The sequence below is a fragment of the Manacus vitellinus genome, unplaced genomic scaffold (assembly GCF_001715985.3).
Source record: "Manacus vitellinus isolate BGI_N305 unplaced genomic scaffold, ASM171598v3 scaffold_31_pilon, whole genome shotgun sequence".
Taxonomy (NCBI): Eukaryota; Metazoa; Chordata; class Aves; order Passeriformes; family Pipridae; genus Manacus; species Manacus vitellinus.
In genome coordinates, this window is record NW_021940379.1 from 6687014 (window position 1) to 6704240 (window position 17227).

Here is a 17227-nt window from a genome sequence, read left to right on the forward strand (position 1 = left end):
TCGAAAATTGGATAAGAAACAATAGAATTGCTGTGGACATACATTAGCGGTGTCAACTTAATCTCCTATTTCTGCATGTTTCTTCTGCTGGCAAGACTTCCTTCAGACCAAATGTTTTAGCTCTATCCTAATTATTCCTTTCATGTTAAACACTAATCCATCTGCTAAAGGCCTCTCTCGCGGAGAGGAACGTCGCAACTGTTAGGCAGAGAAAAGCGATGAGGCTTTGCTTTAAGGTTGTATGTGCACTGCCTATTAGCATGTGTAGAGAGTACTGAGCACTGATTGTATTAATTTTATCTCTGGGGTAATGCACTGCCTTTACAAAAGCTGAATTTTCACACCAGTATTTTCTCGATATATCATAAAACTTATTGCTTAAATCCCTCTAACCTTTCTGCATTTAAATCACAAAAAGCTTTGTCCCTTGTCACTTTAAAGCTTTTTGGTTTGTCTAAATGCAGATCGCTTAATATAAATTATGTTTCATTGCAAATTTGAGGCCATTTCAAATGTGTATTTACAGTGCCACGTGTGATTATTTTAATTTCTTCCTTAAACCTTCCTTCATGCTCTTGAAAAGGCAGTGAAAATCACTTTAATGTCTTTACTCGTTCTGTTACAAAGTGTCACATGAGTTTTCAGGTAGCCCTTAACTTTTTTTTGCTAATGGAAGTGGTAATTTCTAAAATGTCGATGTTCTTACCCTTTAAACAATCAGCTTCTTTCCAGTTTGTCCAACAAATATAGAAAGCAATACCTGCTTAACTTTTATATGACACTTTTGATGCACTAAGTATAATTATGCATGGAAGGCGCTTCAGCACCAGTTTACTAACCAAAGCGTAGAATTGTGAATACTGAACCACTCGCCTCCCACTTTGGGTTTTTTTTTAATGCCTGTTTCCCCCCTTAACAGGTGGTGAGGTAGTAAAAATAGCCCAGCTGGCTTCTATAGCAGGAGCACAAGGCAGGATCGCTCAGCCAGAGACCCCGGTAACGCTGCAGTTCCAAGGGAACAAGTTCACTTTGTCACACAGTCAACTTCGCCAGCTCACTGCAGGGCAGCCCCTGCAGTTACAAGGTACTTATTTCAAAACAGGGAGTTTTCCATTGTTTAGGATGCTCATGTTTTGATATGGGCAACATGTTCCTTATTGCTGTATGTTAAGGAGATTTTTCCATCCCTGCTGCTTGTACTGCTCTGCTCTTCCTATTTTCTGTGTGAGACAGGGATGCCGAGATCCCTCTGGTTTGAAAAATTAGTGCCTATCAAATGAAAGACATGGGTACTTTCTTTTTCTGTATTGTTTTCCAAAATTTTATTATTTAATTTGTTTTCATATCCATGCAATGCAGCTACAGTAAGGTGAACCATTATTTGATGTAAACTCCCTGGTGAACAGAAACAGACAAAACTGAGGACATTCTTGATTTGTTCTGAAATGGTGTAAATAATACTTCAAGGTTGATGTGCTTCTGAGTTTTGACCCAACTATTGCCCTGACCTGAATGCTCTACCTACAATACATTTTACCCTCAAATTTCTCTTGCTGGTGGAATTCAGGAGAACCTAGATATCTTGATTCTGTGTGGCCAACAAAATAAATAGAGGGAATATTAAGTGAAGATTTTTTGGTTGATTGGATTTTGTCTAAATTCTGTATAAGCACCTAGATTAGAATAATATCCCTATGACAAGAAACCCCTCATTAACTATGAAGACTTGGGTGTTTCCCTCTTACTGGATGTTGTGGCAGATTAGTGCAGTGAACTTGTCTGGGAAAATTCAACATAGTTTGAAGCAGCAATGATCAGTTTGCAAGAGGAATAGGTTTTGCTAGAGAAAACTATTTATTATTTTCCACTCTATCCAACCTAATGTGTTTTAAAATTCTCCCATGCAGGAAGTGTCCTTCAGATTGTGTCAGCACCTGGCCAGCAGTACCTGAGACCTCAGGGCCCAGTTGTCATGCAGACAGTGTCCCAAGCAGGAACTGTGCAGAATGCTCTGAATGCTTTAGGAAACCAGCATCAGACAGGTGTCCCAACTTCCACAGCAGTGACACAACAAGGTGGGTTTTCCAGCCTGAAGAACTGTCTCTGTCTAAATATTCAATTACTAAAATCACATTGATATATAACTCCAAATTGTTACAGATCATAATTCCGTAACTGGAGTTCAGAAGGAGGTAAACTGTGAGGCAAATCCTTCTCATTTGTGCATGATGGGTACTGGAGATTTTAGATAATTTTTAGTACAAACTTGGGAGAGCTTGCAATTTTATTATAGATGTATTTTTATTTGCCAGTTTTGCTTTAGGTCAAAGTTTAGTGGGAAGAAGTGAATTTGAAATACTTTGCTAATTTTTGCAGTGAAAAGTCAAGGGTGATTATTTTCTATACTGAGAGAGAATGTCCAACAATTCTCTCCATTTTTCCACATTGATTTTGCTTTTATCTAATTATCTTCTCTAGTTGATCAAGCTACAGTTTTCCTTTTCCCTCTGCAAGTGTTGCTTAGGTGTTTGGCACCTTGCTGCAAATGTGCTCAGTTCTTTGTTTAAAAACACAGCCAAGATGTTGATCAAAAATAATAGAGAAATTAATGCAACAGAACAGCAGATTTTTAAATTATATAAATTTAAATACAACACTAGGAGATCATTCACTGGAAGTGGCCATCTGCTGTAATTTTTTGTGGATATAAACCATTCCCTCAAACAGACTGTTTTCTGTTCCATTTCAATATATTAATGTGTAGAATGCTACTGAGATTGCATTGTATAGTTTTATCAATTTGTAGATACACTGAATTGATATGTTTTCTGAAAAATCTTAGATGATTTGTTTAAGATAAATTACAACAATCTTTTCCTGAATTAGAGTATGACTTCTAAATGTTAATACATATTGCACTATACATGACATTTTGATTCAAGTACAAATGCAGCAGGTCTTTGTACAAAGCAAAGTAAAATTTCATTGCTCTATCCTGGATTTCTGTGAAAACAATCAGTGTAAATACCTGTCAGATATCTGATGTTTAACAAAGTACAGATTTGCAATACCCAATGGACATTTAGACTAAAAATTTGTCTGCAGTGATGATGTCATAGCTATGAAATGTCTACTTATTGCAAATAATAAAGTAGAGCAATCTTCAGAAGAATAAATATATAAACACAAGGTTTATCCTCAGTTTGTATTCCAGGTAGAGCTGCAGTTGCCAATTTGCCATCTGGTGACATGGGAGCAGTGTTAAAACCAGCACCTACACATGGACAGTCACAGGTACTCCATTTCTATTTTCTTATGGAAACACAACTTTTCAGAGTCAATACTAAGTCCATGTAATAGTTGGAAGCTATAATTTACAAAACTGGAATTAATTAGGAACTTTGATAATTACCAAGCAGGTAAAAAAAACCCCAACTTTTGTCAGTGTTTCAGATTGACAGATCTGATGCATTTTCATCCGTAATCCATAGTTTAAAATAAATTCTGGTGTATAAAAGCATCTGACAGCTTTCTTGTGCTGTGATAGCAGACAGGTTCTTTTAACTGTAATATATTGTAATTATGTTGCAATGCATAAATTAAGGAATCATGAGATTTTCTATGTGTTTTGAACACAAAGACGGGTAAATTTTAATAGATTTCTAATCTTAACAAGTTTTTAGAAAAGATACTCAAGCAACTTATAAAGCATCAGGGAACATCAAGTATATATCAAACTGTGCAAGGACCTGCACCTTATCAATTAATGTGTTAATTGAAATTATTAATGATTAATTTTGTTTTATTTCGAAAGCTATGAAAATGTACTTCAAAAAAATGAGAAGATACTAAACTGAGATAGAATTGACTCTCTAATGTGAATTGAATTCAGCTGCAGTCTGCAAATTTTGTCTGAAATTTATACCTTTTGTGATTGGTCTTAGTAGCAGTTACAAAGTGAGATGCTGGTGGTATAAAGCACACAGCACTCTGACCCTCATAGCTTCCTTCTGAAGGAACTCATATTCCTCAGTGATTGTGATGAGCAGCAAATGTGTTTTTTTTCCAACTTTTCCTGGCAAAGGAGACGTTTGAGGAGAAGAACCGGCTTCTGAAGGAGCGCCTGGACAGGATATTTTCTGGCAACGAGCGCCGTTGCTCGCGGGCCCCGGTGTACGGCAGAGACGTGCTGAGTGTTTGCTCTTTGGCTGGGGAAAGGAAGCCCTCCCAGCTGGCTCCCAGTGAAGGCAACAGCTGGAGGTGGGCTGGCTTCGTCAACTGTTGCCTTTCTTCAAGTGCCTCCGGAGGAACAAGTAACCCTTTGCAAGAAATGATCCTGAGCTTGGTTCAGCAACAAGAATCTCTAAAGGATGTTGTTGACAGGTGGGACTCTGCCTTATAAGCCTTTACCATGTCTAGTTATTTCTAAAACACTTTTTCAAAGAACCTGTGTTTCTGTTCGTGAGCTTGTTTGGTTTAGACTGACTTATTTAGCAGTAAATGATGTTCAGCATGGACATAAAAATGACAGTCACTTCTGTTTCATTCAGGATCTTTATAATAAAGAGTTTTCAGTGTCTCATTCCTAATTTCAAAACCAGATTCAACTGACCATACTTAAGCTTACATTTGTACACTTTGGATTTACTTGTGAATAGATACCTCTTGGAGCCAATTAACAAGAGTTAAGATCCAGAGATGCAGGCACAAACTAGTTTAGCCAAGACCAACGTGTAGTGGATAGCATTTGACAGGCTGAAAATTATTGCTGCATCTGTGATTATAAATGATAATTTTGTGTGTAGCTTTTTAAATTGGTATTCCCTTCTTTTGATGCTTTTCACAGGGCTCTCTTCGTGTTGCCAGCTGCAGTTGCTGCTCCCCCATGTTTATATGTAGCAAATCCTCCTCCTTCCTATAGTCACAGACTGAAACTCCTCAAGCACAGCCTGAGGCAGAAGGCAGCTCCACACTTGCATCAGTTGCAAAAGCTGACAACTCCTCACTTGCTGCAGTTCCCCGACCTCCGACTGGTGCAGTATGACTCAGGTAAAGGAGGGCATTTGCTGACAATATTTCAGTAATTTCCTGTGTCACAGCAGTGGAATTCCTGTGTAAAACCACGATTGTTTTTTCTGTTTGAATTATAGGAAAATTAGAAGCTCTTGCTGTCTTGCTTCAGAAGTTGAAATCCGAAGGGCGCCGTGTGCTGATTTTGTCGCAGATGATTCTGATGTTGGACATACTGGAGTTGTTCCTGAATTTCCATTTCCTCACGTTTGTGAGGATTGATGAATATGCTAACCAGGAACAACGGCAGGTAAGTGTGCTCTAACAGTTGGCCACTGGTACAGCAATACTTGCTGCTCAGGCTTTTATACACTACAACAGGGGAAGGAAATCTGCCTAATTCCTTATTCAGTTTGAAACACTTGGATTTGTTCCAAGTTTTCAATAAAAAACTTTGTTTTTTATTGGGCTATAGTGAATTTTGTTTGGTATTTTCTTTTGTGTATGTGTTTATTTACTCCTTGCTTTGATTCCATTTTTGTAGGAGCTGATGAAAATTTTCAACAGAGACAAGCGCATTTTCTGTGCCATCCTTTCCTCTCACAGTCGTTCCACTGGAGTCAATCTTGTTGAGGCAGACACTGTTGTGTTCTATGACAATGATTTAAACCCAGTGATGGATGCAAAAGCTCAGGAGTGGTGTGACAGAATTGGGAGATGTAAAGATATCCATATATACAGGTAATGGTTGCAATCAACGTCTGCTCTTTAACATGCTTTAATGTAAGGTTACTCCAGGTAGTGCTGCCCTGTATGATTAGGAATAAAGTGGAAACCATGTGAAAACTTCACCTGACTTCAATATAAAAGATGCCAGGATATCATGGGAAAATGTGTATGAGGTTTAACACCAAATACCTGCATGGGTTTTGTCTCTTAGTCTACATGGAATTTTTCAAGTGAGATCCTTTATGTTGTTGATTTTTTTTTTTTTTATTACATGAATTAGTAAAAGAAAGTTTTACAGTGGAGGTAGTAGTGTGGTTTTTTCTGGGTCTGTACCAGAACTAAAAAAAAACCCACAAATTCTACATTTTAAGAGTCCTGTGTTACTGTCTAAGGACAATTTATCTTTTTGTTTCTGAAAGCTGATTTGGAAATGACTTATCAGATTGCTATACTTTTTCCTTTTTTCTTAGGCTTGTCAGTGGTAATTCTGTAGAAGAGAAACTTTTGAAAAACGGCACAAAGGACTTGATCAGAGAAGTAGCTGCTCAGGGAACTGACTATTCAATGGCCTTTTTAACACAGGTAAGTTAATATTCAGAATACATTGAAACACCTGTGTTGCAGTGTTTAATAAATTCAAGCATCTGTGCTGGAGTGTTTAGTAACAGTTTAGTAGAAGTCTGTTTGGGCTAGAATTAAATAGCAAGCATATTGGATTTCATGATTGCTTGAACTCTCAGTGTTTGGGCCACATTCTCTCAAATACTGTCCATCTGCTTTTGTTCCGTTACTTGCATAGTGATGCACAGACATCACCTCTGTGACTTAATATATTCTGATTTCTTCACCCTGCTGCAAAATTCTGCAGAGCTTGTGGGGATGAAGGTTTCAACAGCTTTAAAAATATGAAATATAAAGTTTGGGCATTTAGAGAGATAGGTTCTCAGCTGCTGCTCTGAAGATGCATAAGACAGTGACTGCACTGATGAAGCCAGTCCATCCTGCCTGGCACTGCCAATATATTAAAAAATAGAATGCTCCCAAAAGCTGAATTTATTTTTCTTTTTTTCCCTTCTATTTATGAAGCAAACAATTCAGGAATTGTTTGAGGTTCATTCTCCTATGGAGGATTCTGGATTTAGAGTGAAAGCAGAAGAATTTGTAGTACTTTCTCAAGAGCCATCTCCAGCAGAAAATATTTCACCTAAAGTTGCAAGACCTTTCATAGAGGTAATTATTAACACATACATTAAAAATACAGATGTGCAACATTAGTATTAAACAGCTGTCTAATCTCATTTTATTTATGTAAATTCTGTCAGTCTCTTTTTCTGGTAGTTGTACATTGTTTTGTCATTCTCCTTGTGGCAAAGCTTCCAGAAGCCCACAGATGAGTTTTATACTTTCTGGGGACTCCAGAAATTTGTGTTGCATTTCAGTGAACTTCCTATGGAATTTCTTTCCACGTTTTTGAAGTCTTAATTATTTTTGAATTATGTCCTTCTGAAAGGCCCTCAACAGTATTGAACGAGAGGATGAGGAGTCAAATGATCACATACGAGAAATAGGATCCGAGTCAAGCATTGAACCTTTAATCTCAGAGCTCTACGAGACAAAATACTATGAAGAGCCCTCACAGCTGCAGGAGTTAGTTGCTGTTGTGGATCAGGTACCATGACTCTCTATGAATATCTGGTTAAAAAGTAATGTGTAGTTCAAATATTTCGATTTCTTTGCAGTCTGGCCTTAAAGCAACTTTGTTGTCTATGGGATTGATACTCTCATGAAGTGAATGGGAGATCTCCTACTGATTTAAGATTTTAAGCATCAGAGAGGGAGATGAGTTTTAAGGAGAGCTTTGATACTTTGGATAACAATTCTTTTATTATCCTAAAACTAACATTTTTCCCCCTTGATATGTTCTCTCAGCTGACTCCAATTGAGAGGTATGCTTTGAATTATCTAGAGCTCTTCCACGGTTCAGTTGAGGACAATGAGCCACGGTTGAATGAGGTAAAACAACCAATCTTTTCCATGTTGTTCTGCCACTGAACAACATTTATTATATTTTCAGTATGAAATGAAAGTTTTGTCAATGATGTGGAATATATTGTTGGCACTTCTGTGATCTTTTCTCCCTGTGCTTTATGAAGAGCATAATGTCTTACAGAGAGCTCATTATTTTGGGATTCTCTGGTTTTAACCAGGTGTCAGTTCTTAATTTCTTTTTTATAAAATGGGAATTGCATTCAGCCTGGCTCAGCAAATATTTGTTGTACTCCATCTGTAACAGGGGAATTAATTTCAGTGAGCCTGTGTTCTGGTTGTCTTCACTGTTTAACTGAAGTTCTCTGATGGCTTTATTTTGATGGTTTAAAAACCCTCAACGGAGACAAGAAGTATCTTCTAAATGATTGTGAAAGTATGTGTTAAGAAATTGCTATATGATTTCTATGCCTGAAAATGTCAAAGTTCAAGGAGTTTATCCATAAAAATACAAATTGATGGCTTCTAATCCAGTGTCTGTTGCTGCATAGTTTCTAAGGAGTCTTACTTTCATCTAGATGGAACTGAAAAGTGCAAAGAAAGCTTGGGAAATCCAGCATATGAAGGAGTTAAAGGAAAAAGAGCAAAAAATGCTTTGGGAGGATGAAGAGGAACTTCTAACCTACACTCGGGAGGATGCATACCACAAAGTAATTCCTGATTAGTCTTGTTTTTCTTAAAAGTGTATTTCTTAACAGTTATTCTGAGAATATTTTTTCCCTTCAAGGTTCAGTTGGATCATTTGAATTGTGTTCTCTTTTTGCTGTGTAGGAATATGTCTATGAAGGTCCAGATGGACAAACTGAAATTATGCCGGTAAGTAAAAATAACACCAGGCAACCTAAACAGGCTTTTTATTTTCTTGAAGCATAAAGATCAGTGGAGATTTAATATTGCAGTACTTACATGTTTTGTTCTGTACAGCTTTGGACTCCTCCCACTCCACCACAGGATGACAATGATATCTACATAGATTCTGTTATGTGCCTGATGTATGACACCACCCCTATTCCAGAATCAAAATTGCCTCCAGTGTATGTCAGGAAGGAGCGTAAACGACACAAAACAGATCCATCTGGTAAGTGTTTGCTCAAAACTGTTCTGAGATGTACTGCTGAAAGTTAAAAAAAATGGGATTTTTCATCTCTTCTCCATGTCTATTCCAGTAAACATCAAATTTGCAGGTTTGAAGAGATGAATTTCTTGTCTCACCGTGGCCTTGAAGCAACAGAATCACTGGAAGGCCCCATTCTTATGATGTGTCTTCTTTTTAGTCACATAGATGTCCTTAAAGACAGTTTTAGAAAACAGACATTCTACTATGTGAATTATGACAAGGCTGGTCTTACTTTATACCAGGCTCTGTTTAGTAGCTCACTAAGCTTTTCAGAGGCAGCGTGGAATGCTCTGTACACGTAGGAACATTTTGCAGCTGTAAGTAGAGGAATCAAAGAACGGCAATATCTATTTGCCAGTAATGTTTTATTTTATGTCTTAGCTGCAGGTAGGAAGAAGAAGCAACGTCATGGAGAGACAGTTATTCCACCTCGTTCGCTTTTTGATCGAGCAACTCCGGGAATGTTGAAAATGCGCCGAGAGGGCAAAGAGCAAAAGAAGAACATCTTGTTGAAACAACAGACACAGTTTGCAAAGCCTTTGCCAACACTTGTCAAACCAGCTACTGAGGCTGGACAGGATAATCCAGAGTGGTTGATCAGCGAAGACTGGGCACTTCTGCAGGTCAGATGATACCAGCAGTTTCTGTTGTTATTATGTTGTTATTCCTGTACTTTATTTCTTCAAGGTTATTTCTAATTCTTAATGGCTAGTTTGGCATTTTGCTGACATAGACAGATTGCCTGTTTGTGTTCCTTTAAGGAGGAATTTAAGGTTAAACTACAAAATGTGTGATTAAGGCCTTTTTTGTTTTAGAAACCACTTACTGTTACATTTCAGAGTAGTTGTGCTGGCTGGACACAGGATAACACATCTAAGGTTCTCCTCACTCTTCAGAGGAGGGCAGCACTTGAATGGCAGCTCTCTGTCTCTCTCATACCAGTCTCCAAAGGTTTCCTTGCACATCAATCTGCATAATAGCACTTTATGTTTATTTATTCTCTGTCAATGCAGGTGAACACAGAGCCTTAGCCCTGAGCTATCTGTCTCATTGTGGTAATGGTGTGTGGACATGCAGATAAGGGTAGGTTTGGAAGATGGTAACCATTTGTCATCTTTATCTGTTGCAGGCAGTGAAGCAGCTGCTGGAGCTTCCTTTAAATCTTGCTGTTGTGTCGCCAGCACACACTCCCAACTGGGACCTTGTGAGTGACGTTGTCAACTCGTGCAGCAGAGTCTATCGCTCCCCAAAGCAGTGCCGGAACAGATACGAAAATGTCATTATTCCACGGGAAGAAGGAAAGGTGAGTTTACACAGAGTGATGCGTCTCTATTTTTTACCTTAAGTTCGTAGAGTTTTTTTTCCTTATCTCCATAAACACTTGTGTTGTTTTTTTTTTTTTGGTTAAACGTTTCAACAGTGTAAATAAATAACTTTTAAAAGATTTTTTTAAATTATTCTCATCAGGATTTCCACTTATTTTATGTGATTTCTTTGAAAAGAAAAAGCACCTGAACAAAATCTTCCACAAAAGATCATCTAACTTTCCTTCTTATTTTACAGCTAATGTACGAAGCTAATCCTAAAAAGAAGACAAAAAGTATTTATAAGGTGTGCATTGGTATTCTTTCAAAATCAAATCTAGACACTGTGGTATTTAGCAGCAATGGAGGTGGGCAGATAATTCATATGAGATCCATGTTGAGTGTTACTTGAGTTCTGAAACATCAATTAAAATTCCAAATTTATTTTTCCTTTCTTTGTTGATACAGTGGATTGACACCAGACTTCAGCTTTTGGATTTGATAGATAAATTTTAGATCACGCAAGAAGTTTGTGATTTCACTTAAACTGTAGTGGGTATTTTTCCACCTAACAACCACCATGTAACTTATCCTGATGGTACTTAGGATCTTAAGAATAAACTTCATACTAGAGTCTAAGTGGATTACAAATATATAGTGAATTTGATGCCTGAAACACCTTTTAGTAAATGAGGATGATAGGATGCTACAGAAACAAAAATCAATTCCGTGACTTGAACACCTTCTTCCAAACCACACAGCAATTTAGTGACAGAGCTGGGCAGAGAATCTGGAACTTCTGCTGTAGTCCCATTCTCTGAGTGATAAGGAGGTTTGTCCCTGACTGGCAATTTCTGCTTAGGAGAATCCAAATGTTAGAGTGGCATGGTGTGTGGATGTTAACATAGCTTTGTTGGGAGAGCAGTGCAGTGATGGTTTTGTTTTATTATCTTATGTGTGCGCTGTGCATAACTATAAACTAATGGGCTCTTGGTTTGGGTACTGAATTAAACTTGCAAAATCTAAACTAAAGCAAAGATTCTTTTTCAAATTAGAGTTTGCCATTTTGTATGTCCCCAAGTGCTGATGCCAGTGTGACCGTGAGAACTGCTCCTTATTTTGCTCTTTCTTTATACATTTCCCGTAGAGTTTTGTGTAACAGTAAGTTATCAGTGACACGAGGCAGAAACCAGTCTGTGCTAGATATGTTGGAGTACGTTTTTAAATAATCTACAAGCGCACCCTGTGTTTATACATAGACAAAATGCCATGTGGGTGTGTTTGCAATTGAAAGTTGGTTTGTTTTCTTTTTTTTAGACTAAAAACAGCCGCCCACTTCGTACCAATCAGATCTATGCTCAAGACGAGGGTGCAACCCACACGCAACTCTATACTAACCATTTTGAGATGATGAAAATGATTGCAGGGAAAAGAAGTCCACCCATCAAACCTCTGTAAGTTTACCTGGGATCATTTGATCTCCCTGCTACCACAGGTCTCCTGGAAACTGTGCTCAGAACTGCTCTCACAACCAAGAGTTATTCTACACTCTGTTTCTCTGTTCTTGATCTCTCTCCCTGTGTCCTGTGTTACTGGACACCTCCAATGTGTTTGGGTTAGACTTTACTCACTGCAAGAATTTGCTCTTTCTCGTTAAGAGCAGCACAGCACTGAGCTGTTTTTATTTAAATCTTCTTTATATCCATTTGCCTGAGTTGTAAACTTTTAGTGTCTATGCTGTTTAATAGCACATTCTTTTCTAAGTATCTTCCTGCACTTTTTCTGCATTTATTTAGAGTATTTTCTGAGTACTTCTTAAAATGTGTGTCTGTATGCAGGCTTCAGTACTGATGGGAGTATCATGAAAACTTCTCCAAAATTGCAGTGTCATATGCTAAAAAGTGTGAAATTAAGTCCTGGTTTTAAGCTTTTTCTGTCTCCAGTAACATGGTTTTGCTCAATTTCAGGCTTGGCATGAATCCTTTCCAGAAGAATCCAAAGCACGCATCGGTGCTTGCAGAAAGGTGGGCACTCCCCGTCTTACAAGAGTTATGAATTGTCTAAAAGTGCTGTCTTTCCTTTGCTTTTTAAGTTTCAGTTATTTTTAACTGTTGTGTGCTTTGCCTTATCATTGTTTGTAGTGGAATCAACTATGATAAGCCACTTCCTCCAATTCAAGTCGCATCCCTCCGAGCAGAACGTATTGCCAAAGAGAAAAAGGTATGGGCTCCATCTCAGCTGCACATGGGACTGAAGTCATTAAAACATTAGACAGAAGAGGAGATATGAGCAAAGGTGCCTTCTGGGACAAGTTTGGCAATACAGTAGATGTTATGAACAGCTGCAAATTGCTTCACATACTGGGGTTTAGATATCCAAGGCCTAAAGTGGGACCTTTCCTCGGGCCTGCTGTCACACTTAGGCTCATTAAACAACAAGGAACATCTTTTGGGAAAAGATATTAAAAACATGTAAACATCTTGTTTTGTTCTTGACCATTCTGTAGCCTCCTTTCTTATATTATTCAGGAAGAGCTACTTGTCCTTGTTTGTGGGTGGTAAGTTGCTTGCTGTGCTATGCTCTAAGCCTATAACCATGAGTATAGCTTGTGGTTTGAAACTAGTCGGGTCATGTAACCTGGACTTGGAGAGTGAAGGCAGATTTGTGAGCTGTCTCTGCACACACACATGTAATATGTGGTTAGAATTAGAGGGATTTTGTGGTTAGAATTAAAGGGGTTTTGTTTGTTGCTTTATTTTGCTTTTTTTAAAAAAAACACATCCTGCTTGTTACATGCTTGGGAACTGAAGCTCCTCTTTGCTTTCCAGGCGCTGGCTGAGCAGCAGAGGGCCCAGCAGCAGACAGGCCCCCAGCCCCAGCAGCAGCAGGCGGGGCAGCAGCCAGCACAGCAGCCCACGGTGCAGCAGGCACAGGCCCAGCCTCAGCCACAGCCACAGGCACAGGTAGTTCAGCAGCCACAGGCAGTGGTGCAGACTGCAGTCACTACTGTGGCCAACACAACAGTATTGGTAAGAAAGGGAGAGCTTGGTGTCTCTGATGTAGTAGCTTCAGCTCTTCTGTGTGTGCCATATTTGTGTTGGATTTTCTCTGGAAAGTGAGAATTTTCGGTCAGTATAGTGAGATAAAAGGTATTTCTTGCTTTTTTCCCCTGGATATGTTCTGTTTTCCTCCTTTATGAAGGCTGTTTGTGCCACTGTAGCTATAGGTGTTGGCATTCTAAGGTGGAAAAACACCATGCAAAGTTTTTTTCCTTTTCCAGTTTAATTTAAGGAAGTCTGAGCGAATACATTTACACAGTCAGTGAAAAGTATTCATACAGAGAACTTGGAGAATAAAGAGAATATAGCTGTAAGAAACACTCTGTTAAAGGAGCTTAAAAACCACAACTTTATTAACTTTTGCAAGGCAAGTGGAGTGTTGCATCCTACAGGATATACCATGGTGGTTTTACTGCAAATTCGTGCAAATTTTCCATGTCTTCCTTAAATCTAGAATCTTGTTTTAATGAATCTGATGACTGGTCTGAGGCTTTTGTTTTTAGAGCCAATCCAGTTTTCCCACTAATGTGTGCAGGCAGTGGTGGTTTTATTTTGCTTGTTAAAGGGCAAGAATACTACAGCTTTTGCAGGAAGACACAGAGGATGGGTTCTGACCCATAAGTATTGCTATGCATCTAGTGCTTAGTGATGTTCCTGTGTGAGGGGTTGTCTGTGGTGTGCCAGAGTAAGATGTTGCTCCCTTTTTCTGCAACAGGGATGTCAAGTGACCAGTATTTGCCACACACTTGACTGGTCTGGAACTGCTTGTTAGTGTGGCAGAATCCTAATCTGTGTATTAGCTGTTGTTGATCTGTAGAATCAACGAACAACTGCAGAAATATCTGTGTGTTCTGTTGCATTTTTCTTATTTTGTCACTTCTGGACTACAACATTGTGTTAAACAGCATGGTTAGAGTGAGAGCTGTGTTCAGGTTTTTTCTGTGGTTTTTCTGAACTGTTACTTTAATTGTCTTCTGATTAGGCGGGCACCATCAAAACAGCAGTTACGGGCACGAGCATCCAGACTGGTAAGGAGGCTTGATAATGGGGCACTGGAGATACTGGGACATTTGGGTTTTCGTTTTCAGAACCTCACATTTAATCCTGGCTTGCTTTCAGCTACAGTGAGTGGAAATGTCATCGTGAACACCGTTGCTGGGGTCCCTGCTGCCACCTTTCAGCCCATCAATAAACGTCTGGCTTCACCTGTTATACCTGGAACATTGACTGTGAGTAGATCGTGTCTAGTTGTGTCCCTGGGCTGATTTTGGTTGCTTGATTTATCAGCATATCTGTTTTCTTCTTTAGCTTTCCACGTTGTCAGAAATTCTGCTTCTTGCAAATTTCAAGGGGTTCTGTATCCAACCCTTCTCCCTTACCAAAGCATCAGAACACACTGGAAGACTTTATCAGAAAAAAATACTTAATACCATTAAAAACAGTTTATAGATGAGTGCTGTTAAAAGCAATGTATTATGTCATGATCATTTTCAGACTGTAACTGTTTTATGCTTTGTTAATTATGATCTTTATTATTATTATTTTAATGGTTTAGGACTCTGGAAGATAAAGCAAAATATTGAAAGGTATTCAAATCAAATTTCTGTAATGTAGTGAAGTGTTTGGTGACCAACCTGTTTGAAAAAGATTCACCCAGCTACTGATCAAAGTATAAGAAGGATTTGGGGCTTTTTTGTTCTGTGTTTGTTTATAAAATTGTACGGTCTGTTTCCAGAAAGTTCCCTAGCTTTCTGTGAGGCCCTGGAGACCGTGGGCAATGCCAGGTGTGTTCCTTTGCAGACCTCGGGGGGCACTGCCACCGCCCAGGTGGTTCACACGCAGCAGAGAGCGGCGGCAGCGCCCGCCGCCTCCAGCGAGCTGGTGACCATCGCCTCCACCCAGGGCGTGCGGGCAGTGACCTCGGTGACCGCCTCCGCCGTGGTGACCACCAACCTCACGCCTGTGCAGGCCCAGACCAGGTCCTTGGTCACTCAAGTTACACCAGGTAACAATCATGTGTTCAAAGGACTTTTTCCAAGGGTACCTAAAGGACCCCAGAGTTTCTGTGTGTTGTTAGATCACCACAGTCCCACAATATTGAAGGTCCGGAACACAAACAGGGCTGTGATTTTTAACTTGCTTTATTGTCGGTGCTCAGATTACATTTTTCTCAGGTGTTTCTGGATAAAGTGTTGCAGTGGACAGCAGCTGAGCCCCTAGGCATTGCAATTTAAAAAGATTATTAACAGTCTAGCAGTAAAATGTTAGAATTGACTGTCTCGACTAAAAACCATTTTGAAGAAAGGCACATGTATTTTATTATTTACTCTGCTTTCACATCATTTTTATGCTAATGTGTTGTTATTTGTAGTAAGTCCACAAAGTGTGCTGGAGCAGAAAAATATGCATTTTAACAGCTTGACTTTTTGGGTGAAATCAGTGAATTAAATGGAATGTTGAAAAGCTTTCTTCAGAGCATTTTGCTTTTTCTTTATTCACAGCTACACCAACAGTCCAGCTGTCTGGCAAAACCATCACCCCTGCTCACTTCCAGCTTCTGAGGCAGCAGCAGCAGCAGGCTGCTCAGGTGCAGGTCCCACAGATCCAGGCTCAGGCACAAGCCCAATCTCCAGCTCAAATAAAAACCGTAGGGAAATTGTCACAGGTGAGGAAATGCTTCTGAAGTAACGGGGCACATTGCTCTCATTGTTCCTGTAAGCATCATTAGCAGTGTGTGTTGTATCCTGTTCTCTTGGGCTAGAGTGAAATGTATTTCTCTCTTAAAATTTCACCTACTAAAATTGCATGCAGGCAGTGAGTCTGACAGCCCTTTCCACAGTACCACTAGGGCAGGATGTAAAGCACTTATTGTTACTCACTAGCAAGCCATTGTGTAAAGGAGTTACTTTCTTAGCTCCTTGGTCTTAACTATAGTCTGGTATAAAATGTTTCTCCTTTTAAGCTTTGGATTCCTCTGCATTTTTTTCCTCTAATGTAAACATTTGAAAATGATGGAAGTGTTTGATTTTTGCAGGAGCAGCTGATCAAGTTGCAGAAGCAGAAGCTGCAGCTCCCCCAGCAGCAGGCAGGGCAGCAGACACAGCAAGGGGCACAGCAGCAAACAGCACAAGTGCAAGTGCAGCAGCAGCAGCAAACCCAGCAGCTCACTGCAGTGACAGCCCCTCGTCCCGGCGCGGTGCTCACGGGCACCACTGTGACCAACCTGCAGGTCGCTCGGCTGGTAAGTTGGCTTTGACTTTGCAGAAACAGCCTTAAACACCTGACTTTAAATGAACTGGGTACTGATCATTCACACACACAAGTGCCCCTTGCGTTGCTTAGGCAGTACAAAAGAGACAACTGTAATGTAAATAGCTTTGCATTGCAGTTACCCACTGATACCATCTCTGAGCTGTCTTACTGTACTGATATTTAGAAACATTTACAACTGTCACTTTGTTATGATCTGTTATATGCAGCAAATATTTTTGTGCTGGTACAATAATCTTCATTCCTTACTGCTTAGACTCGTGTTCCTGCTTCCCAGCTTCAAGCACAAGGACAGATCCAGGCCCAAACTCCACAAGCAGCCCAAGTTGCTCTGGCAAAGCCTCCGGTGGTGTCTGTTCCAGCTGCTGTTGTGTCATCAGCAGGAGTCACTACACTCCCTGTTACTGTTGCAGGCATTAGTGTTGCCATCGGGCAGCCACAGAAAGCAGCAGGTATGTGAACAGGCTTGCTGGAACAATAAAATTTTAAATCCCTCTTTTCTAAAAGTGGAATGTTTTAAGTAATGTTTTCTGTGGGACACACACTTTCTCAAAACTGAAGTTGTAGAGGTTGCATGCCCCTTTGTTTCGGAAAAGAGGGTTATTCTTACTCCATTTAACCTGGAGGTTGGCATGATTCTTTAGCCAGATGTGATTGGTTTTTTTTTTTAAATCTGTATATGACAGTAGATG

The 17227-nt window shown here is 39.5% G+C and overlaps 1 protein-coding gene across 13 annotated transcripts in view; it reads left to right on the plus strand.

The window, feature by feature from the left end:
• LOC103754869 (E1A-binding protein p400) overlaps positions 1-17227 on the plus strand; it is a 46310-nt gene that overhangs the window by 24141 nt on the left and 4942 nt on the right. For 4 of the 13 annotated variants that reach the window (XM_018076362.2, XM_018076370.2, XM_018076367.2 and 1 more), the window contains 27 exons: positions 920-1084; positions 1908-2075; positions 3203-3294; positions 4085-4383; positions 4847-5049; positions 5151-5320; positions 5555-5751; positions 6210-6321; positions 6826-6969; positions 7250-7408; positions 7669-7752; positions 8304-8435; positions 8557-8601; positions 8710-8863; positions 9284-9525; positions 10032-10205; positions 10466-10513; positions 11524-11660; positions 12174-12230; positions 12348-12426; positions 13035-13235; positions 14248-14293; positions 14385-14494; positions 15066-15270; positions 15767-15930; positions 16300-16506; positions 16813-16987. In XM_018076362.2, the coding sequence (XP_017931851.2) occupies positions 920-1084; positions 1908-2075; positions 3203-3294; positions 4085-4383; positions 4847-5049; positions 5151-5320; positions 5555-5751; positions 6210-6321; positions 6826-6969; positions 7250-7408; positions 7669-7752; positions 8304-8435; positions 8557-8601; positions 8710-8863; positions 9284-9525; positions 10032-10205; positions 10466-10513; positions 11524-11660; positions 12174-12230; positions 12348-12426; positions 13035-13235; positions 14248-14293; positions 14385-14494; positions 15066-15270; positions 15767-15930; positions 16300-16506; positions 16813-16987 (3969 nt within the window). Of the gene's footprint in view, positions 1-919; positions 1085-1907; positions 2076-3202; positions 3295-4084; positions 4384-4846; positions 5050-5150; positions 5321-5554; positions 5752-6209; positions 6322-6825; positions 6970-7249; positions 7409-7668; positions 7753-8303; positions 8436-8556; positions 8602-8709; positions 8864-9283; positions 9526-10031; positions 10206-10465; positions 10514-11523; positions 11661-12173; positions 12231-12347; positions 12427-13034; positions 13236-14247; positions 14294-14384; positions 14495-15065; positions 15271-15766; positions 15931-16299; positions 16507-16791; positions 16988-17227 lie in introns of all 13 variants that reach the window. The other 9 variants (XM_018076360.2, XM_018076361.2, XM_018076369.2 and 6 more) reach the window with 4 other exon arrangements.